Raw genomic sequence first — 23,683 nt, 5'->3', positions numbered from 1 at the left:
GGGGAGGTCATGCCTGACAAATCTGTTAGAATTCTTTGAAGAGGTGACGAGTAGGTTAGACAAAGGAGAGCCAATGGATGTTATCTACTTGGACTTCCAGAAGGCCTTTGACAAGGTGCCGCACAGGAGGCTGCTCAGTAAGATAAGAGCCCATGGTGTTAGAGGCAAGGTACTAGCATGGATAGAAGATTGGCTGTCTGGCAGGAGGCAGAGAGTGGGGATAAGGGGGTCCTTCTCAGGATGGTGGCCGGTGACTAGTGGAGTTCCGCAGGGGTCAGTGTTGGGACCACAACTTTTCACTTTATACATTAATGATCTAGATGAAGGAACTGAGGGCATCCTGGCTAAGTTTGCAGATGATACAAAGATAGGTGGAGAGACAGGTAGTATTGAGGAGGCGGCGAGGCTGCAGAAGGATTTGGACAGGTTAGGAGAATGGGCAAAGAAGTCGCAGATGGAATACAACGTGGGGAAGTGTGAGGTCATGCACTTTGGCAGGAAGAATAGAGGCATAGACTATTTTCTAAATGGGGAGAGAATTCAGAAATCTGGAGTGCAAAGGGACTTGGGAGTCCTAGTCCAGGATTCTCTTAAGGTTAACTTGCAGGTTGAGTCAGTGGTTAGGAAGGCAAATGCAATGTTGGCATTTATTTCGAGAGTACTAGAATATAAAAGCAGGGATGTGCTGCTGAGGCTTTATAAGGCTCTGGTCAGACCACATTTAGAATATTGTGAACAATTTTGGGCCCCGTATCTCAGGAAGGATGTGCTGGCCCTGGAGAGGGTCCAGAGGAGGTTCACGAGAATGATCCCAGGAAAGGCTTAACATATGAGGAACGTTTGAGGACTCTGGGTCTATACTCGATGGAGTTTAGAAGGATGAGGGGGGATCTGATTGAAACTTACAGAATACTGAAAGGCCTGGATAGAGTGGACGTGGGGAAGATGTTTCCATTAGTAGGAGAGACTAGGACCCGAGGGCACAGCCTCAGAGTAAAGGGAAGACCTTTTAGAACAGAGATGAGGAGAAACTTCTTTAGCCAGAGAGTAGTGAATCTATGGAATTCATTGCCACAGAAGGCTGTGGAGGCCAGGTCATTGAGTGCATTTAAGACCGAGATAGATAGGTTCTTGATTGGTAAGGGGATCAAAGGTTACGGAGAGAAGGAGGGAGAATGGGGTTGAGGAACTTATCAGCCGTTATTGAATGGCGGAGTAGACTCGTTGAGCCGAATGGCTTAATTTCTGCTCCTATGTCTTATGGTCTTCCTTCTATCATAAGGTCAGAAATGGGGATGTTCACTGATGATTGCATAGTGTTCAGCACTATTCACGACTCCTCAGATACTGAAGCAATCCGTGTCCAAATGCAGCAGGACCTGGACTATATCTAGGCGAGGACTGACAAGTGGCAAGTAACATTCACTCCACACAAGTGCCAGGCAATGACCTTCAACCTTCTTCAACAAGAAAGAATCTAATCATTGCCCCTTGATATTCACTGGCATTACCATTGCTGAATCCCCCACTATCAACATCCTGGGGATTACCATTGAACAGAAACTGAACTGGAGTAGCCCTATAAATACTGTGCCTACAAGAGCAGGCCAGAGGCTAGGAATCCTGCGGCGAGTAACTCACCTCCTGACTCCACAAAGCCTGTCCACCATTAACAAGGCACAAGTCAGGAGTGTGATGGAATACTCCCCACTTGCCTGGATGAGTACAGCTCCAACAACACTCAAGAAGCCCGAAACCATCCAGGACCAAGCAACGTGCTTGATTTTACGCCATACACAAACATTCACTCCCTCCACCACCGACGTATTGTGGCAGCAGTGTGTACCATCTACAAGGTGCACTGCAGCAACTCACCAAGCTTCCTTAGGTAGCACCTACCAAACCCACAACCGCTACCATCTAAATGGACAAGGGCAGCAAACACATGAGAACACCACACCTGGAAGCACCCCTCCAAGCCGCTCACCACCCTGACTTGGAAATATATTGCCATTCCTTCACTGTTAAAATCCTGGAACTCCCTCCCTAACAGCACTGTAGGTGCACCTATACCACGTGGACTATAGTTCAAGAAGGCAGCTCACCACCACGTTCTCAAGGGCAATTAGAGATGGGCAATAAATGCTGGCCTAGCCAGCGATGCCCACATCCCATATATGATTTAAAAAATAATAAATTTGCATGCAATTTGCAAGGCTCCACCAACAACAATGTGATAACTGACCAGATCATCTGTTTTGCATATCATTTGAGGGACAAACATTGAGCAGGGTGATTCCTCTGTTCTTTGATTTTAGTGCTCTGGGATTTGAGAGGGCAGACATGGCCTCATCCAAAAGACGACACCTCCAATAGTTGCAGCACTTTGTCAGTATCAGACTTTTATGCTCAAGTGAGACTCGAACACAAAACTTTCTGACCCAGATACAGGAATGCCACCAACTGAGCCAGGATTTTTGTGAGGACTTTTTAACTAAATGTACACAGCCCATTTCCTGCCATCTTCTAATGAATGAAATTGTACAAGAGATGCTGGAATTAGTAGTCCTTCTGTGTTTGCCATTAGATTAGAGTGCATGCTGGGATTTGTAGTTCCCTTTCTCACTGACCTTTTCTGTATGCTCATTCCAGGTGCCATGATATTTCAGTTTGTTCCTTGACAGTCAACATGTTTAGGAAAGTTATTTGCTCACAACCTATTCTACAATGGGGCAGCACAGTGATGCAGTGGTTAGCACTGCTGCCTCACAGCTCCAGGGACCCGGGCTCAATCCTGACCTCGGGTGTCTGTCTGTGTGGAGTTTGCATGTTCTTCCCGTGTCCGTGTGGGTTTCCGCCGGGTGTTCCAGTTTCTTCCCACCATCCAAAGTCGTGCTGGGCAGGTGGATTGGCTACAGTAAATTGTCCCCCAGTGTGCACCTCACCTGGAGCCCATTGCCTGTCAGGATAGGCTCCGACTCCCCGTGACCTTGAATTGGATGAAGTGGTTCTGGAAAAGTGAGTGACTATTCCACAATTTATTATACAAATACAAAGATTGTCAGAAGGCTATAACAAATGCAGGGGTAGTTTAGCACTCAGCATAGACCATGCAAGGTGCTTTACACTTGAAACTGTTTAGCATAATGTAGATTTTTAAATGTGAGTTTAGCTGCTTTGTATACATTGAACATGCTTATCACTACTCAGAATGTACCCTACGTGTGCAGTGAACTTGGAAGAGATCAGCGACTCAATCACTGTTTGTTCTTCAAATCAGCCGTGAGAGGAGTTTAAATGAGGCAAATAGACAGTTGGGTTCTGTTGTGAGGTTGTTTGGTATCTCACTAAGAGATCTGGAGGCTTGTATGGTTGAACATAAACCGCTTATTGGTAACTCATAACTGTATACATCTCCAAGGTACAGTCCTGCATGGGTGATGTCTCCATGCTGGCTCTGTCCAGACTCGACTACACATCATCATGTGACTGTCGACATCATACCATGGGCAGTACTGTTCTTAAGTCCCACATTAACCCTTGCTCTGCCTGAACACCCTTATACTACAAGTTGGCCTAGTTGGCATGGCTGAACAATTTGGCTTTTGTGTTCATCGTTACCAATTGACGTATTTGTTTGGTTTTCAGAAATTGACATTGAGCGTTGTGTTCGAGAGTCTATCAATCTTTTCTGCTGGACGCCTAAAAGTGCTACGTACAGGCAACACGCTCAACCACCTAAGCCTGCATCTGATAGCAATGGAGTGCCCCGACCATCATCCTACTATTCAGCAGACTATCAGGACGTGCCCAAGACTGATCTCGTGAGTAGTCCTGGAGCATCATTTCCAATGGGTAGCTCTTTGGGTGCAGCGTTAGGAGTCAACTTAAAAACCTGGGGTCAAATTACAGTCTCTGTCAGCTTCTGCAGTAGGAGGCAAGTCTTCCCTCTTTCAGTAAAGTGGCGAGCATGCATCTTATGTGCATTGCATGTTTTTAGTGTGTAAGTGTTCTTTTTGGTTTACTTTTATTGAAGGCAGTGACAAATGCAGAGGGTGGCTTAGCACTCAACATGGGTCATGCAAGATGCTTTACATTTAAAACTGTTTAGCATAATGTAGATTTTTAAATTCGAGTTTAGCTGCTTCTATGTGCAACTTGAATAGATGATTACTGCTTTGACTCAGAACAGTGGACAAGTTGCAATATTTGACAGCAATATATTTACATTGAACATGCTTATCACTACTCAGAATGTAACCTTGGTGAAAGCCTTTTAAATAGCCAGACTTAAAGTAGAAGGACTTAATATAATTCATGGATCAGAACCTTTCCATCAATATTGAGTATAAAATTATACATTGTCTATAAACTGAGTCGTCTTAGTCTATAAACATCCTGCATTAATACGCTCTCTCTCTCTTTCCCTCACTCTACTTAAATGAACAAAATCCATTCACAGTAGAATCAACTGTCTGATAGCAGAGACTCCATTTTAACTTTAACTCACAGTTGTTCCTGCATTTTGGCCTGTGTAGTAACCTGAGATGTAATATACCTTTAAGACAAGTATTGTAATGTAAGGTCACATGATCTTATTGTCCAATAGCAGAGTAGCGCAGGCTACCTCTATGTGAGAGAGTCCTGAGTTAATCACCGATGAGTGAAGACAGAGTTTTATGTTGTGATCACAGTGTAGTTGTAGAGTTAGTTTGTAAATAAACAGAATGTGTTTATTCTAACAACTATCTCCGACATTCTCTGTCTCCGTACTGACTCAGTCACCTCGAACAAAGCGTGCAGCCTGGATCCTTTAGTCCCAGCAAACCAAGGACATTGTCTTTGCTACCTTCTGCTACAGGCTGCTACCAACAGTCTGCTACCTTCGTTGGTTCAGCTGGGGAAAGATTTCCCTGGAGACATTGATACCAATTTAATATCTAGTCAACAATCTTTACTGAGTAACTAATGCAATAGATCTTATGAATGTTCAGGTGTTCAATATTGTCATGCATCAAGATAGAACCATAGAGGATTGTAGTGCAGTAGCAAGCTATTTGGCTCACATGCCTGTGCTCGCTCGAGATTAAAGCAATACAAGACTAATCCCCACTGCCCCACCATTTCCTTATGGCTATGGAACCATAGAAAAGAAAAAGAAAGACCTTGCATTTATACAGGAAAATAAGATCAGGAGGAGGCCAATCAGCCCCTCAAGCCTGTTTTGGCATTCAAATAGATCATGGCTGATCTTCATATGAATGCCACCTACCCAAGTTGGCTCTATAACCCTAGTAATTTTGCCTAACAAAAACCTATCAATCTTGGTTTTTAACTAAGCCTCTCAATTATTTAGGGGAGAGAATTCCAAATTTTCACTACCCTGCCTCTGAAGAAGTGCTTCCTGATGTTCACCCCTGACCAGCCTAGCTTTAATTTTAAAGTTATGCCCCCATTGTTCAGGCCTTGCCTACCAAAGGAAATAGTTTCTTTTTTATCCTATCAATCATTATTTTTCTTTCCAAATCTTATAAACGCCTCAATAAGATCACCCCTTAATCTTCTTTGTTCAATGAAATACAAGCCCTAGTGTCTCCCATGATTCAGGATGTCCCAAACACACTACTGTCAATAAAGTTCTTTTGAACTGTAATGTAATAGAAGGATGCTTGGTATGATTAAAGGGACAGTGTTGCCAAAGTGGAAATGTTTTACCTTCTGAATGAGCACAAGAAGACACATTTAGTGAATCAGAGTCATTGCAGCGACAGTCAAATCTGCCTTCGCAGTTGTAATTAAAAAAATTAAACCTTTTGTTTCAGGCATCACCATTACGATCTTTCTCCAGTAGGTTTGAGCTGAGTTTTCAGTGCTTACTGTTACAGAAACTGCACCCATCTTAAAAATTGCCCAGTGCAAGGGCAACATATTCCTTAGCCTTGATTACAGTACTTAAACTCTTTTCACAGTGGCCTGTTAGGATTATTTCTGTTTCTTTAGACTAAAAAAATAGTTATCATTTTCTCTCCCCTTGGCTGCAACCTTAATTCACCCATTTATAAGAAAGGTAGCGGAATATTTAAGTCAGATGGAACCTCAGATAATGATTTCTGTAGGGATCTCACTTTTCTGGACAACAGATTTCTTAGAATCACACAGCACAAGAGAAGGCCATTTGGCCTATGGTGCCTGTGCCAGCTCTTTGAAAGAGCTGTTAATCAGTCTCCCCTGCTACATAAATTTGATGTAAAGTTAATCGTTTTTCTATCTGATGTAAAATTTTAATTCCCATATACTGCTGTCCTGTTATCAAGCATTGTTTTCTATCTGTCCATCACTTGAGGCAGGCATAGTTAAGTGTACTTCATTGACTAATTTCTCATCACCTATTAAATGGAAGCGAATAGAAGAATCAGCTGCTTTGTTGTCTCCAGATACATGACCTTTCAGGCATTAGAGTTGCATGATTGATTTCAAAACAATCCGTCAAGATTGCATTTGGAAAGAAAAACAAACCCATGTTTCAACCCAAGAATCCATTGCTTTTCTTAGTGCACCTCCGACACCAGAGTTTTAAACAGTATCATGATCACTTCTTTGAATAAGCACTTGAGGCTTTTTATTCATTCACAGGAATATGGGGCAGCTCTGGCAAGGCATTTATTACCCATCCCTATTTTCCTTTGAGAAGGTGATGTTGAGAGCTGTCTTCTTAACAACTGAGTGGTTTTTGCTAGTCCATTTCAGAGGGCAGTTGAGAGTCGGCCACACTTCTGTGGGTTTGGAATCACATAAGGGCTAGGCTGATTAAGGATGGCAGATTTCCTTCCCCAAAGGGGGTTTCTGAACCAGGTCTAGGAATTACCTGGTCACAATTATTGATACTGGCTTTTATTCCAGACTTACTTAATTAACTGAATTTAAATACCCGAGCTGTCCTGGTGGGATTTGAGTTCATGTCTCCAGATCGTTAGTCCAGACCTTTACCTCACTACTTCAGTAACATAACCACAATGCTACTGTTCCTGGTGTATCCTCTGGGACTTTCTGTTCTCTGCAAGTCCACATTTACAATGCAGAAGCACAGTAGTCAATTCCTTCAAAATTAGGTTAATGATATCCAGGGTTTTCAATCTTCCTGGATTGTCCTAGATTCTCAAGGAAATAAGAATTAATCTCTTCGAAATTGCTGTGAGCAACCTAGGAGAAAAATCCTAGAGTCATTAAAAATATGCTTTCCTTTTTCATTTGCTTTGAACACTTCCACTTAAAGTTAGTTATAAAAAGTTTTTTTGACTGGGTGAGATAGTTGGACATGGGAGGTCACACAATGAACCCTCAGGACTACATTCAAGCAGGGAGTTGGTAACCCAAATGATGCCCAGGGTTCTCAGAATTCTGCAATACCTTGGCTGCTGCCAAGGCTAACACTCCATTCTGTTCGGTCTTGAGTTAGGGGTAGGATGGGGTTTCCTTGTTCCCCTAAGAAAGCTACTTTAGCCTATAATTCGTAAATACCATTCTTGTTTATTTACAGATCTGTGCATCTCAGTAACTCTACACAAGGTTGTACTTCTGCTTCCCTCCAGATCACAGTTACTTAATCATGTAACATTGCATCATGGTTTCATCAGCAGCTACATCATTATCAGGTGTTCCTGATATTAACCCTTTACTCTACAAGCTTACCCTTCCCCCTTCCACACTGCAGAATTTACCTCCTGCTGCTGTTCCTGGGGCAGTGCTGCAATATTTCAAATGTTCAATTATGGTTAGGCCTTTGCAACACATGGGACAGTATGAAGAATAGGTAGGTTTCACAACCACGAGCACTGTGGGCAAAATTCCTGCCATTAGCGCAGCTTGAACAAAAGAAAATGTAATTTTTTTCCTTAAGTTTTAATGGCATAAGTCTTTAGTTCTATCAAACTACTTCGCGCCCCCCGCCCCCCCCTCCCAAACAATTGCCCATGTCAATGTAAAGTTGTGGAAATATACTTTTAATTAACAATCTCATAGCTGTGGAACATTGGTTGGTGAGGTGGCAATGAGCTTCAGATCTACATTCCCAGCTACAACAGCCTCTGCTTTCTACTATTTTCCAACCCTTCTGATCAGGAGGACTATAAATGTAAATTTATAGTTCAAATGCCATCCTTGAAACCACTGCTTCTGTTTTTAATTGTCACGAGGTAATGTACTGCAGAATATATGAGGGACCAAAGAGCCAGGGTATAAGTGATAGGGAAATGTTTTGCCGTTTCACCTATGTTCATTAAGACTGTTGTTTCTGAAATGAAAAGTGGTCAGTGTTCCCAGAAAATTGAAAACAGAAAATTCCAATAGTACTAGATGAATTTTGTGCACTTCAAGTTGGCAGATGCTGGATCTGAGAAATTGCACAATTTTCCTCCACCTTTGGCACCTGGTGTCAGCGTTGCACACAGATCAGTCAAATATAACACGGGGGCCAAGTACAGACTAAGGCTCTCTCTACTTTGCCACACACCAGTGTGACTTAATTGAACTCACATTTCAGGGAAGACACCTGTGGTGCATCAGTTAAAAATTTTCCACTTTGCTTATCAGCCCTCCTTGCGATCTATCTGACTGTGGCGATAATTTCTGGTCAGTTTTGTACTCCGGGCTTGTGGGTGCTAGTTATCGGGTTGGGATTGTCTGTAACCATTGCATGTCGGAGTCTTGCATCCTTTCCATTTGTGTTGGATTTGACTGTAAGCTGGAGGAATGAGTTAACAGTGTGCTAACTCACTACATGAGGAAGTGCCTCTTAAACTGTGGACACATCAAAAAATGACTAGGATCTTAACTATTTGTTTTTATTCTCTTTCAGTGATATGTATTTATTAGAGCTATTATTATGGCTTTTATTCTACCTGAAGTTACCCTTCCAAACCAAAAGCTTTTTGCAGTATGCCAAATGCACAGCTCTTTTATAGGGAATTATTGGTGCTAACCAACTACTACGATGTAAAGAACCTGCCACCTATATGTTGCAGAAGAGTTCTGTGATCAACTCTTACTGAAGATATCGTCTGCAAAGCCTAGGTGTTGGAGTGCATTTTGGATCATTTTCAATGTGAGCATGCTCCAATTATGCAGTTGAACTGAAGGTGCAGAGTGGTCACCAGGGAATTGAAGTTCTGGGTTTAATAAAACTTCTCGTTACTTGAGGTTTTATTCTTGAGCCTTTCCTTGTTGGGTTGTTCTACTCGAGGGACCTGAGCTCACTTGTATTGCTAACCTTTCCATGCCACCTTGGACGTGTTAGGATAAATATGCTTCCCTTTGGATATGGTGTTAAATTGAATTGCTGCTTTCCTGTCCTGGAGATTGATAAAGATCGTGCACCAAGTGTAGCAGTAATCACGATACTCTGACATGTTATCCCCAGGAGAAAACTTCAGCCCACTAATGTGGCCACAAGCCTGTCAAGTTTCATTCTTTTGATTAAAATGAAATAAAATCTTGACCTGTTTCTTTGTGTCTCACTTTTTAAAAATAAACACGGCCTTTTATATTTGAATATGTGAGCTGATTGACCAGAGAACCTACTAGGGTTCTTTGTCTTCGATGGGAAAGATAATAATGTAGGCATAAACAGGCTCTTAAACTGAATGACTGACTAAGCACAGCTCACAATCTCCCTGACAGCCTCTCTCCACCAGCCTGTCTGCGCCCCCACCTCCAGTGAAGCCAAATACTTCACATGATACTTTAACTGTGGTGTTATTAAGGCTCTGCCTAGACCTCTCATTACTGATTATATTTTATACTCAGTGCCTCTTGTGATAAAATGTAGAATTCTATTAGCTTTTATTATGGCCTTATCAACACGAGGTACAGCCTTCAGTGTCCAATGAACCGTACCTACAAATCCCTCTTTTGTTCCAAATCACTGAGTCTACTTCCATTCAGAGTATAATTACAGCTGTTATTTTGTTTTGGTTAAATGTATCCCTTGAAAGCTTCCAAATAATTACAAATAACAAATGTGCACATTATGTGAATGCAGCTATACCACAGTTCTACAAAGCCCTAGTTAGACCACACCTGGAATACTGTGAGCAATTCTCGGCACCTCACTTTTGAAAAGATATATTGGGCATGGGGTGGGGGGATAGTATAGCATAGATTTATCGAATGAAAACCTGGACTCCAAGGATTAAATTATGAGATTACACAAAATAGGATTGTATTCCCTGGAATTTAAGAGTTAAGGGGTAATTTGATCAACGTTTTCAAGATGTTCAGGGGAACAAATAGGGTAGATAGAGAGAAACTACTTCCACTGGTTGAGAGAGTCTAAGACTATGGGTCTGGTCTATAAACGAGAGCCAGACCTTTCAGGAGTGAGATTAGGAAACACTTCTACACACTCAGGATGTTAGGAGCTTGAAACTCTTCCACAAATTGCAATTGATGCTTTATTCATTTTAAACCTGAGATTAATAGGTTTTCATTAGCCTAACATATCAAGGGATATGTGGCTAAGGCAGGGAAGATGCAGTTGGGTTGCAGATCAACCATGTTTTCTTTGAATGGCCGATCAGGCTATTTTCCTATGGAAAGGCCCCAGAACTGAAACCTGTGGAACATCATTGTCCACCCAAACATTCTGAAAATCTGCCAGTAACTCCTACTCTGTTTTCTACTTTGTAACACCTTTTAATGCAGTTTTCCCACATTTCCCCTAATCCCATACCCCTTAATCTTCTCTAATAATCTCTCTTTTAGTAGCTTGTCTAAGGCTTTGCAAAACACATGTTACACCGCACCCAGTACATTTCCCCAAATACCATGTCATGTGGAGTAGAATAGGAGGAGCTACATGGCCCCACTTTTAGCGGTTCCAGTTCACTGCTGCACCCCATGCTGGCTGGATTTTTATAATTAGTGGTTGCTATACTTTGTAAAGTTGGTTTTGCAGTATCATTGCTTCCATTAGAAAGTAAAACGTGTTCCCCAATGAACTGAGCTGAATGCTTTTTCTTCTGAGAGAGTGTTAAAGGCTCAAGCATTCTTGTGCATTTTTCTATGTGGATTATGAATGAATATATACATCTCGGCTAACACCCTACTCTACAAGATAAAGAAACAGTTGTCCAATCTTTCACTGACACCAGCTGCACATATGCTGACTGTGAACGAAAATAGATTTAGTAGCTGGTACTCATGAGAAAAATGCACTAAAAATGAGGAGTAACTTAATGAAACAAAAAGGCAAGAGACGCTTTGGTCCAAATGTTTTCATGTATTGTTTCCTTCCATTGCAAAGACCCCGCAGGGTTTAGTCTGCATCAAGTTATGAATATAATTTGGCATCCTTTGCCCTTCTCCAGTTTTCTTCATCGTTCCCAAGAGGCATACCCATTAAAAGGAAGGATAGAAATGATTTAAAGGAATGTTTTAAAAGTCTTTAGGTGATCCATTGACTACCATGCTGAGGGAGGGGAGTGTGGGTGATCTCACCTTGCAGGTGGGATGGTCTTGTCTTGGGAGGGAGAAGTAGCCTGGCCTTCTGGATTAGGTTAGGGGGAGTGGGTTGCTGGTCTTGACTTCCATGGGGATGCGGAGGTGTTGGCCTTACCTTGAAGAGAGGAGAACAGTGTGGTCTTGCTTTCTGGATTGAGGGTGGTGGTGATTTCCTCTTCTGGAGGTGTTGGACATGCCCCCCAGGGATGTTCTCACCTTCTGAGCGGTGATAATCTGGCCTTCTGGGGAGAAGGTCTCACCTTGAAAGATGGGTGTGATCTTACCCCTTGCCAGAATGCATTTCAAATGGCTGTGCCTCAGAATTACACTGCATAATATCAGAAAGACACACCTGAAGAAAAGCAAGATTTGTCGCCTGTCTGGGCTAAAATCAACTACGTTGTTGGACCTCCCACAACTGTAAAATGTAGCTTCATGGGAACTTCTAATATTAGACAGTTTGGCGCCAAGCGAAATGTCACATCACTCTTAATAATCTTCAGAATAGGGCTTTTCTGGATTAAGTTCCATACCCACAGTAACTCGTTTGTAATTAAAATGGTCACTGCATTTTGGTAAAAATATTTAATAGTACTGTGATGATATCTCCTCAGAAAATAATACTGATCAAGTTCTCAGATTGCATATGGTTTTTTTTTTAAAAAAAAAGGATTATGTCTCAGTATCTGGTCCATGTTGTAATCGGAATACTTGTCTTAGACAGAGCCTGTTATATTTTCCATCAGCTCTCTGGTTACAGCTCAGAGTGATGCTCTGTGTCTCACATATTGTTCTTTGATCTATTTTAATGTGCAGGCATGCAAGTAATCTACAGTTAGATTGTTGGCTGGTTGCATTGAAAGCCATGTTTTAGGCAGATGTGGGTTTTTTTTTGTTCTCTATTTTCACTACAGGTACAGAGTTTATTTGAATCATATGTACCTGTTTGTACACGAGAAATTTTAAAACCCTGGACACTTTGACGGGAAGCAGAGCTTGGGGAATATTATTGGTGTTAGCATTGGAACTGTGTAGGAAACTGCGCCCTTTAACTGCTGCATTATGCTGTTAAATATACCAAGATGAATTAACCAGACTATATATCATTTAGCACTTATTAAGTGTTTCAAATTAGGACAAAAGGAGCTGCAATGCCCTCGCTGGAGCACACACTGCTCAATGTCTTGCTAAAACACCAGCATGTGTCAGATACTTTTCATGACTATCTTGTTAAACAGTCATCCTTGTGGTTTTTGAGCAGTCTCCAGGAATTTCAGTCCCTGCACAAAGCAGGATTTGACAAAAGGAGCACTCCAGCCTGCACTGCAACAGGTGCTCCAAGTTTTATATATCCTGATGAATTTTTTTTAAAAAATAGTTGCCTGACATGGCCAGTGCTTCATAACATTCCTGTTTCTTCAATGCACATTTCTGTCCCATACCTCATTTTTACAGAGTATTACAAAATAAGATTTTCTGATGCGTTTTAATTCGGAACTTAATTCAGATTCTGTGTTCTGCAAGCTTATTTTTAATGTTACCAGCAAATTGCAGCTCCCAGCCTCTGTGGCGGCAGTAACAGATGTGAACAATAAATCTCTTTTCTCGTGAGAATAAAGGAGCCTTAGCATCTTAGAAATGGCACAAATAGATTTTTTTTTTAAATTTCTGATGGTTGTTGTTTTTAACCCCAGCCCAAGTAAGCCCAATAGTTGAGGACCCTTCAGAAACCCAGTATTCACATGGCTTTTCACTTTAAGGCACCTATTAACCAATGGTTTAATCAGCTCATAAACTTTATACGTCTAGAATACATTTGTGTAATTAGAAGCCTAAGCACGGTTTTCTTCGCTTCGGTTAATCACTGAATGAATGCTATGCTTGGCTAGATCCTACTTGGTGAAACCTGTATCCATTCTGTAGATCTTTCTCTTAAATCAGCATTTAAAAAAATGAGTGCCCAATGTTAAGAATTAAGATTAATTCTGCCTCATTCAACATAATGGATCTCAGGTAGATGACTATCTGTTTTTTGGATCAATTTGCCTCAACTGTCCAAGTAGAAATGCTAGTCGATGACAAATTGTCAATTCAAATCTGCATCTGTAATGCTTTCTAAGCTATAACTTGTCATGTACTCTGTTATACCAGGGCTTGAGAAAGCAATTAACATTCTTTACAAAACGGTTTCCTTCCCTCATCCCTCCTCTGGATGCCAACCCTTCTGCAACTGGACACTTAGTTAGACTTAGTTCCTCCGGTCCCTTGTGGGATAATGGGCAGCAAGACTCTGCCTCCAGCCCTGGTCCATCATGAATGCTTTTGCTCCAGTCCAGGTGGTGTCCCATTCATGAAGATCATCCTCAAACGTCCAACAAGCTCTGGACTGCAGAGAATGGCCCCAGATGACTGAAGGTGAGGAATAATCATCAAGCTGCAGAATAAAGGGAACTCCAGCGACTGCAAGAACTGGAGGGGCACAACACTGCTGGCAGTACCTACCAAGGTTTTCAGCACTGTGCTCCTCCACAGGTTGAAAGCAGAAGTAGACAGTACCCTTTGTGAAGCAAAGCCAGTTTCCAGGGTGGCAGATCATGCAACGAGCAGAACTTTACGCTCAGGAACATCATAGTGCAGAGCCTGGAGTATCAGAAGTCACTTGTTATCTCCTTTAATTTCAAGAAGGCTTTCGATAGCATCCATTGGCATCACTCTGGCACATCACAAGACAGTACAGCATCCCATCATGATATATTAACAGCTGAAAAACCTTATACCACAACTGCAGCTGCAGCATCAAGACCAGCCCGGGCACCAGACTCATCCATCATCACCACAAGAATATGACAGGGCTGCATACTCTTCCCACTCCTTTTCCTCTTGGTATCGATTTCATCATGAGGAAGGCAATGGTGGATGCAGACTTTGGTATCCCGTGGCAACACCACCACTTGACAGACCTGGATTTTGCAGATGACATCGCTTTGGCCGAAGAATTGCACGCGTGCCCTCCGAGACATAAACACCTTTGAGAGTAGTGGCGCCAAGGTCTGCCTATACATCAGCTGCAAGAAGACCAAGACAATGGTGACTGGACAGCAACAAGCCCCTCCCATCGTCACAAGGCAACAGAACATCGAGGACATTGACCACTTGCCTTACTGAGGACATAACATCTCAAGGGAGGGTGATGAAGAAATCAATGTCCACACAAGAATCAGCAAAGCAGCTTCAGTCTTCCAGTGGTTCCACATGGTCTGAACAGCCAACACCGTCAGCATGGCCATGGTAATACCAACCATGATCTATGTCAGCGAGACAAGGAAGAGAACAGCAAAGTCGTCATGTAAGTTGAACGTCTTAGACCAGCACTGCCTATGTTAGATCCTGGGCATCACATTGGGAGACAAGATCACCAATGCAGAAGCGCTGTAGAGAACTGCTCAGAAGTTCCTGCGGGGGCGACTTGACAGAGAGACAACTGAGACTGACTGAACATGTATTTTGTCTCCAGGGTATACGTCCCGCCACAGTCACTAGAATGGACACCACCAGGTGGAAAAAGAAGACGGGGCCGGTCAAAGAAGACCTGGCGAAGCATAACTGGAAACGATTTCCTTTTATTTACTCCTAAAACCTTTTCATGATTTTGAAAACCTCTATTAAATCTCCAATTAACCCTCACTGCTCTAAGAAGAACAGCCCCAGCCTCTCCACATAAACTGAAGGCCCTCGTATCTGGTTCCATTCCAGTAAATCTCTTCTGCATCCTCTCAAAACGGCTTGACATCCTTCCTTAAGTGTGGAGCCTGGAATTGGCCTCAATACTCAGCTGGCAGCCAACCAGTGTTTTATAACTGGTTCCACTCTATCTCTCCTCTCCCATAACCTGTTTGTCGTCGTCTTGCTGCCATTATTAGCTCTTTTGTTTCTAAGCGTTAACATTTCTACCAGTTTGGCATAAGAACGATGAGACGTCAGATACTATTGGACAGAGGTATCACGGAAGTTTACTTGTGTTTAGTTTTAGTTGCGCATCGGGAAACTTTCATTTATGTAGCACCTTTTGTGACATTTCGTGACACAAACTAATTTAATAATGAACCACTTCTTGAGGTGTTAGGTAATGTTGGAAACATGGTATTCATTTACACATAGCAAGGTCCCACAGCTAGCAATGAGAGATAATATGTTATTTAATGACATGCTGAGGAATGAATGTCGGCCAAGTCACCAGGGAGAATTCCCTCCTTGTCTTTGAATCTTTTATGCCTATCTGAGAGGTTTTATCATCTCATCCAAAAGACGGCAGGCGCTCCTGTACTGCCTGAAATGTCAGCATAGATAATGTGCTCGAGTTGCTGGATTGGGCCTTGAACCCACAACCTTCTGACTCAAAGACAAGAGTGTTACCCTTTGAGCCAAGGGTAACATCTGACCATTTTAAACATCAGCTCAGATTTTGCTGCAGCAGGGCGTCTCATGATGAGCCTTGTTAAATAAATTTGTTCAAGCACATTTTTGGTTTTAAAAATTTTTGCCCACAAAGTTTTTCGAAATGCCAGCTGACACCGGCACAACAAGGGCAGCAGGACATCCGAGATCTTGGTGAAACGCAGTGAAAACAGGGTATCTCTCTAACAAAAGAGAATGAAGGGTTAAGAAATAAACTGAGGAAGGACTGAAAGAGGACAGCTTAGGGTGCTTTCATTCGATGTCAAATCGGGTGCGGGAAGAGAAATAAAGAGAGGGAAAGAAAGATTGAATTAAGAGAGAAGAAAGAGAGAGAGAAAGAAAGAAAAATTAGAATAAAATGTAAAATGTTATAACTTTACATTTTTTAGCATCTCTGAAAACAATTCATAACTTGAATGCAACTCCACACTTAACCACTACCCTTGCCCAAAAAGTTAACAGTTATGTGGCAGTCATTTCAATTGTCATTTTTTAAGTACTCACTTTGGTTCTAATTTTTCTAATGGAAAATCTTGTTCAGCAAAAATGGATAAGGGCTGCAGAATTCCCCAGTGATGTGACTGAAAATGTTTAAAAATACATTTAACAGAGCTCTGAACTTGGTGTCATTGCCAATTTTAGAACATCCACAATCTGCAGTGCAAGGATGTCATGTCATGCAGTTGTGTGCTGCACATATGGTAATTCTTTTGTTATTCTTTCATGGGGTGTGGGCGTCGCTGGCCAGGCCAACATATATTGCCTATCCCTAGTTGCCCTTGAGAAGGTGGTGGTGAGCTGCCGCATTGAACCGCTGCAGTCCATGTGGTTTAGGTACATCCACAGTGCTGTGAGGCAGGGAGTTCCAGAATTTTGACCCAGCGACTGAAGGAAATTCCAAGTCAGGATGGTTGTTGTTTGGAGGGGAACATACAGGTGGAGGTGTTCCCATGTATCTGCTGCCCTTGTCCTTCTTGGTGGTAGAGGTCTTGGGTGTGGAAGGTGCTGTCGAAGGACCCTTGGTGAGTTGCTTAATGCTTGTAACTTAATCCTTGCTCCTTAATAGCTGTTAAATCTAACCCTAATTCAGAAATCTGGAGTGCAAAGGGACTTGGGAGTCCTAGTCCAGGATTCTCTTAAGGTTAACTTGCAGGTTGAGTCAGTAGTTAGGAAGGCAAATGCAATGTTGGCATTTATTTCGAGAGTACTAGAATATAAAAGCAGGGATGTGCTGCTGAGGCTTTATAAGGCTCTGGTCAGACCACATTTAGAAAATTGTGAGCAATTTTGGGCCCCGTATCTCAGGAAGGATATTCTAGCCCTGGAGAGGGTCCAGAGGAGGTTCACGAGAACAATCCCAGGAATGAAAGGTTTAACATATGAGGAACGTTTGAGGACTCTGGGTCTATACTCGATGGAGTTTAGAAGGATGAGGGGGGATCTGATTGAAACTTACAGAATACTGAAAGGCCTGGATAGAGTGGACGTAGGGAAGATGTTTCCATTAGTAGGAGAGACTAGGACCCAAGGGCACAGCCTCAGAGTAAAGGGAAGACATTTTAGAACAGAGATGAGGAGAAACTCCTTTAGCCAGAGAGTGGTGAATCTATGGAATTCATTGCCACAGAAGGCTTTGGAGGCCAGGTCATTGAGTGTATTTAAGACGGAGATAGATAGGTTCTTGATTGGTAAGGGGATCAAAGGTTACGGGGAGAAGGCGGGAGAATGGGGTTGAGAAACTTATCAGCCATGATTGAATGGAGGAGCAGACTCGATGGGCCGAACGGCCTAATTTCTGCTCCTATGTCTTATGGTCTGAATCAATTCTATGTTAAATGTGCAATTGGGGGACAGGTTGCAATATCCTCCCAAGGGAATCATACATCACAGAAGGAAGCCATTTGTGCCATCAGGCCTGTGCCAGCTCTGTGAAGGAGCTGGCTAATTAGTCTCACTCCCTTACTCTTTACCCAACAGCCCTCCTGTTATTTTCCTTTTCATGATTAAAACCAAGTTCTTTTTAATGGAAGTGACTCAGCATATCCAGCAGCATCCAGGCATGTCTTTTCCTGCAGCCAAATAAATAGATAGTTCAGGGCTCTGCTTTCTCTGTTTATGCCCAAAAAGGTCTACTGGGACTGGCTGGCCACTGGTAAATGTAAAAAGGGGAGAAGGATATCTGGAGGTCACAGACCCTGCTAGAGGATCAATCCTCCTCAGCACAAATGAAAAAGTGCCCTTTATATGTGCTGCAGCTTCCATTCAAGGTTAGATTTATTGTGCAGAAGGGCAGCAATTATAAATTTCAGCCAGGTTAAATATTATTCTTTGTCTTCAAGTTACTTCAAGATTCTGTTGTTTTGAACATTTGAACTTGTTTGACTGTGAGTACAGTACGGAAACTCAATATTGATAATATTCCGAAAGTGCAGCAGGTTATGTTCTGGCAATGTGCTCCGCACAGTGGTAGGGCTCAGGTTTAGACCTGTGACTTCTTCACGCTTGGAGCTCTGAATCAGTTGAGAACCACAAAGTATCTTAAATGAGAGAGGGAAACCAGAGGAGAAGGTTTGTTTACTAACCAGATCCATTGTTTCCTATCGCGATGAGTTACTGGGATTTAGAAACCAGTTCCCATTGCCATTGACCCCCCACCTTTGAGCATGTAGCTCAAGGGAGGTTGGAGAAGAATAATAATTGGATGTGTGGGGGAGGAAAGGAGAGGAAAACAAGTTCCCTCTTAACAAGCAAAAAGACACAATAGGATGACTCAGGCAAAGAACTTTATGCCCAAGCGCCTGGTGAGTAATCAGAGTTTAGCTAGATAGCAAGGAAATACAAATCCCAACAAAAGTGCTTTGCTGCTGTTGAACATGTACTCTCCTTTCACAGCAAAAGCAGCATGAAATGTCAGCGAAGGATTAAAACAAAATCAGTGACATTTTCTTGGCATTAATACCTTTCACCTTTCTTTGAAGAATTTACACTGAGTCCTATGAACTGCCTGGAAATCTTGGGAAGTTCACTACCCTTTTGTGCACGACAGGTCTGAGTGAATGAATGAAAGTACAATCACCCCACACTTGCACTTAGTAATCAAGATCAGAGGGCAGAAAAACTGCAGCTGAACTGACACTAATATTGTGGCTGAGACGTACAAGAATGTTCATTACATTCAATGCTTGTGTGCGTGTGTGTGTGCGTGTGTGTTTTTGTCAAAGCTATTACCTCCTGCAGAAAAAGAGCTAGTGTTTTCTCTTTGGGCCGAATGATTATCGTTTCAAGTGGGGACAATTGAATCTGACACCAAGAAAGGAGGCAATGAGTGGGATCACGCAGTATCAAATAAAAGGAAGTGACACAAGGAGGATCATGAGCCAGAGGTGGGGTAATGAAGGGCTGTGCAGCAACAATGCAGGTTTGTCACCAATCTGACATCCACATGCACTTCCAGTCAGCTTTTCCATTATAAATTTTGTCAAGAAACTCTATTTTAAATTTGCCTTGTGTATGGTCGGGGTGGAAGCTGGACCCTGGTTAGACGACTACAATCCCCAACGTGCCTCGGGGGTTCCAGAACAAGCACAGAGGGCGGCAGGGAGACGGGCCACATATGCTCGGTCCAGCATTTCTCCGCAGCTGCAGGGGGTCAGGCAGGCCGCCCGCGTGGTGGTGCGAAGTGAAAACCGGACCGTGGGACCCAGAGACGGCATGAAAATGGGCAGACACGTAACAGGTTAGTCAGAGATTCTAAATGCAAAATACCGCAGATGCTGGAAATCTGAAATGAAAACAAAATTCTGGAAAAACTCAAGAGATCTGGCAGCATCTGTGGAGAGAGGAACGGAGTTAACATTTCAAGTCCAATATGACTTCTTTGGAATTGGGAAGAGGAGTCATCTCTCCAGTTCTGAAAAAGCCATATTGGACTTGAAACGTTAACTCTGATTCTCTCTCCACAGATGCTGCCAGACCTGCTGAGTTTTTCCAGCACTTCCTGCTTTTATTTTAGTCAGAGATTTAGTTGGGAGTTGAAGAGGTGGCGGATGGTCACTGGCTCTGTGCTGTTGGATAGATGGGGCTTGGGGAAACACAGAAGTTGTTGTCAGCAGCATGACTGAGAAGCTGGGACCGTGCCAGATGTTTAGACGCTAGAGTATGTAGCCTGGCCATCACAGGTGAGACGCAGTCTCAGTAGTAGGCCAGCTCAGCTGGAAAAGAGACCAGCTCACGGCTGGATCTGGGAGGACATTTGGGAGAGATCCAGAATAACGTGCTTTTGGATTAGGATTGTACCCGTGGAACTTGGGTGGAGCAGAGCTCTTTGAAGGAGCGGAGTTATAATTCCTCGTGAGGAAGACAGAGCTTTAAACAATTTTTGTGACTTAGCATTTTTGTGATTGACATCTGGGTGGGTTGTTGAGAAAATTTGGGGAACCTGTCTTTGTTGTGTCTGCCATTTCATGTGCAGTTTGTGGTGTGTTCAACCACAGTTTGCCTGTTAATTCATGTTTACCTCATGTTAATTCTGTATGTTAGAGTATAAGATGAAGCATTAACTTTTTCTTTGTTGAATTTTGTGCAGTAAAATTTCCACTGTTTGTCTAAAACTGCAGAATCCTGTGGCTTTATTCTCTTAGTGAGTAACTGGGATTCCTAATTTCACCTACTTTAACAGAAAAAGATTCCTGGTCTCTAACTGGATCGTAACAAATTTGGCAGTTTGTCCGGGACCATAACAATATTTTGGGTTCTGGTTTGGGGTTTTGACAATTTGCATGTCAACAAGGAACCGCCCTTGTTCAATTTACACTCTGCCAATTTTGCGATCTGGTGAGTGGAGCTGCTTTAGCACCCCCACTGGTGGGAGAGTGTAATTACAACTGACAAGCTTAAATAAGCAATTTTGCATTAGAAATGTGGATGTAGGAATTTTTAATGAGATATGCAATAAGTCGAATGCATGAATTTTAGAATAGGGTTGGAATTACATGTGCAAGCCCTGGTCCAATGATCCCCTGACCTCTAATTCCCGTTATCTGCATAATATACTTTGGGCGTGACTCCCTATGTGTAATACCACTTAAGACTGACGTGTGATTCAGTGTGGGTTTTTTTTCATCAAGCTCCAGCTGATACACACTTCCGTGTTCAGGTTTTGCATCACCAACAGCAACAAATCAATTGAAACGGCTTGGGACAGGAAACCTGTCACATTGTAATTGTAGCCTCCTGTCAGTGGTGGGGCTGCAGCACTTTAAGTTTTGCATCTTGTAGCTCCTCAGGTGGGAGTGCAGAGAAACTTCTTTGTTGAAATCAATTCTACTTCTCTTTTTTTTAAAAAAGTATCAGGCAAAAGTAGGGACATAATCCATGGCTCGAAAATGGGGACCAAATTTGGCCAGCCTGCCTTCGTGTTCTATTCTCTGCCTTCTAATCCACATCACTTAAAATCAACGCTTGGTCTACACTATCCATAAGCATGTCATAATGTGTGTTCTATTGAAGGCTGGTGAGAGCAACTGAAAAAATTAAAACAATGATGGAACTGATTGAAATAGTTTTGTAAAACTCTTATGATGACTATGTGTAGTTGTTAATGTGTGTACCCATCTGGTTCCTAACAGAAGTTGTCTTCTTTCTTTAGTCTCGTGAATCCATTAGATTAAATGAACTGAAGACTGAAGTATCACCACGGATTTCTGCGGAGGATCTAATTGATCTTTGTGAACTGTCGGGACCCACGAGCTCCAAGATGCCCACCAAAAAGACAAAGTCAGGGAAGCCAAAACTGCTTGTGGTGGATATTCGCAGCAGTGAGGAGTATCCTTCCATGACATATAAATGGTCTTTTTCCACTTGTTTTCAGGTTGTTCATCATTGGAATGGAGATTTTTAAAAAAGGAAGAAAACAACTTTGCGAGTTTATAGTACCTTTCGTGTCCTTGGGCTATTCTAAAACATTTCACAGGCAATGAATTACATTTGAAGTGCAATCACTGTTGATATGGAGGCAAATGCGCCAGCCAAATTTGCGCACAGCAAGGTCCTTCAGAGGGCACTGAGATTTATGATGAATTAGCTTCTTTTTGCTGGGGTTGTTTGAGGGATAAATATGGGTCAGAACTCTACTACTTCATTTTGAATATTGCTGGGGCTCTTTTGCATTTACCTAAATGGGCGGGCTGGGTCTCAGATTAACACCTCATCCAAAAGACAACACTGCCAACAATGCAGCACTCCTGCAGTACTCCTTCACTGAAATGTCAGCCTAAATTATATGGTCAAGACCTGCAGTGGGACTTGAACCCTTAACCTGGTGAATCAATGGGTAACATTGGCACTAACCTCATGGAGGGTAGACAATCAAAGCTAAAGAATGGAACCTTTCTACCAATTTGTACCCAGTACTCCTGCATTAGGTAAGGTTTGGGTTAGATTGAGTAAAAACATGGGAACACAGAAATTGCTGGACAAGCAAAAAATACAAGGTCCACCTGACTCAGTTTCTGCCTTTCTTGTGGTCACCTGATGCAACAAGAATTGTTGACTAATCACTGACAATCAATATCTGTCAATGCGTCTACAATAGACCCAGGCATGATGCAAACCTCAGTGATGGAAAGCTTTGTGAACCTTGAGTCCAAGCATGCTACACTTAACATATGTCATGCCTCAAATACTCTTATCACAAAATATTATTATGAAATCTAGTTTACATTTGAATGAATCAATACACTTTGTTTCCACCATCATTTTAGGAAACCTGTCTCATAGATTAACTACTCGCTCACTGAAATAACGTTTTGCAGATTAGTTTTGAATTTGCTCCCTCGACTCGACTTGAAAGATGTGCTTTAATTTGCATTCGACATCCCCCCCCAAAATTCCCCTTTTACTAAAACGTTGTTTCAGTGCCTTGATCCAGCCTCAATCTTAAAGTAGATCTCAACTCATCTGAAGATGCACCCTCATTATGTGTAGTGTGTTAGAATAACATTAAACCATAACTCGTTAATGCCTGCAAAACAAATCAGATTTAAGTGAAGATGCATTCCAGCTGTTCGTTCCTTCATGTGGAAAATATTCTTTCATATCTATTATCTATTTTATGTTAGTGCAATTGGTCTATAGCCATCAAGATGATTATGGAGAAGAAAGATTTTTGATCATAGTCTGTACATCTACACTGACCATGAATCCCCACACCCGGGGCATTCTGTTTTTCTTCAATTATTTCCAGTACTCTATTTGCAAATCCTTTGGTGTTCATTGATGTTTGTGCGAAACCCTTGACTTCAGCCCTAAATTTGCCTTTTATAAGTTTTAACCTGCATACTGCCCTCACAATTCAATTAAAAGTAGTTTTCTGAATTTACTTTCTCCATGCCATTTACCACGGTAAGGTCATCTCTCAGGTGCCTCCGTCCAAGGCTGAAGAGCCCAAGGGGAGAATTTTCCCCATGTCGGGCAGGCTGTGCGGGAGCAGGCGCAGACCCGATGGCTGCCCGCGATCAGGTCCGCGCCGCCATTTTACGCGGGCGGACCAATTGAGGCCGCCCAGTGTAGTTCACGACTCCCATGGATAGCGGACAGCGGTGGGTGCGCTCCGACCTCTGGATCCAATGGCGACCTGGCGGCTTGTTTAAATGAAGGCCTCACAGCCTTTGCAAGGCTGCTCACAATGTCTGGGAGAAGAGCACATCAGAGGGGCAATGTGCCTGACGCAAGT

The 23,683-nt window shown here is 42.5% G+C and overlaps 1 protein-coding gene across 5 annotated transcripts in view; it reads left to right on the top strand.

Annotated features, from left to right (window-relative positions):
• tbck (TBC1 domain containing kinase) overlaps positions 1-23,683 on the top strand; it is a 194,763-nt gene that overhangs the window by 118,421 nt on the left and 52,659 nt on the right. For 4 of the 5 annotated variants that reach the window (XM_078531467.1, XM_078531551.1, XM_078531577.1 and 1 more), the window contains 2 exons: positions 3,649-3,824; positions 21,599-21,774. In XM_078531467.1, the coding sequence (XP_078387593.1) occupies positions 3,649-3,824; positions 21,599-21,774 (352 nt within the window). Of the gene's footprint in view, positions 1-3,648; positions 3,825-8,854; positions 8,982-21,598; positions 21,775-23,683 lie in introns of those variants that run through there. The other variant, XM_078531620.1, reaches the window with a different exon arrangement.

This window comes from Cetorhinus maximus, chromosome 1 (assembly GCF_964194155.1).
Source record: "Cetorhinus maximus chromosome 1, sCetMax3.hap1.1, whole genome shotgun sequence".
Lineage (NCBI taxonomy): Eukaryota > Metazoa > Chordata > Chondrichthyes > Lamniformes > Cetorhinidae > Cetorhinus > Cetorhinus maximus.
The sequence above is the reverse complement of the archived record's forward strand: the minus strand, read 5'-3'. Positions and strand labels throughout refer to the sequence as shown.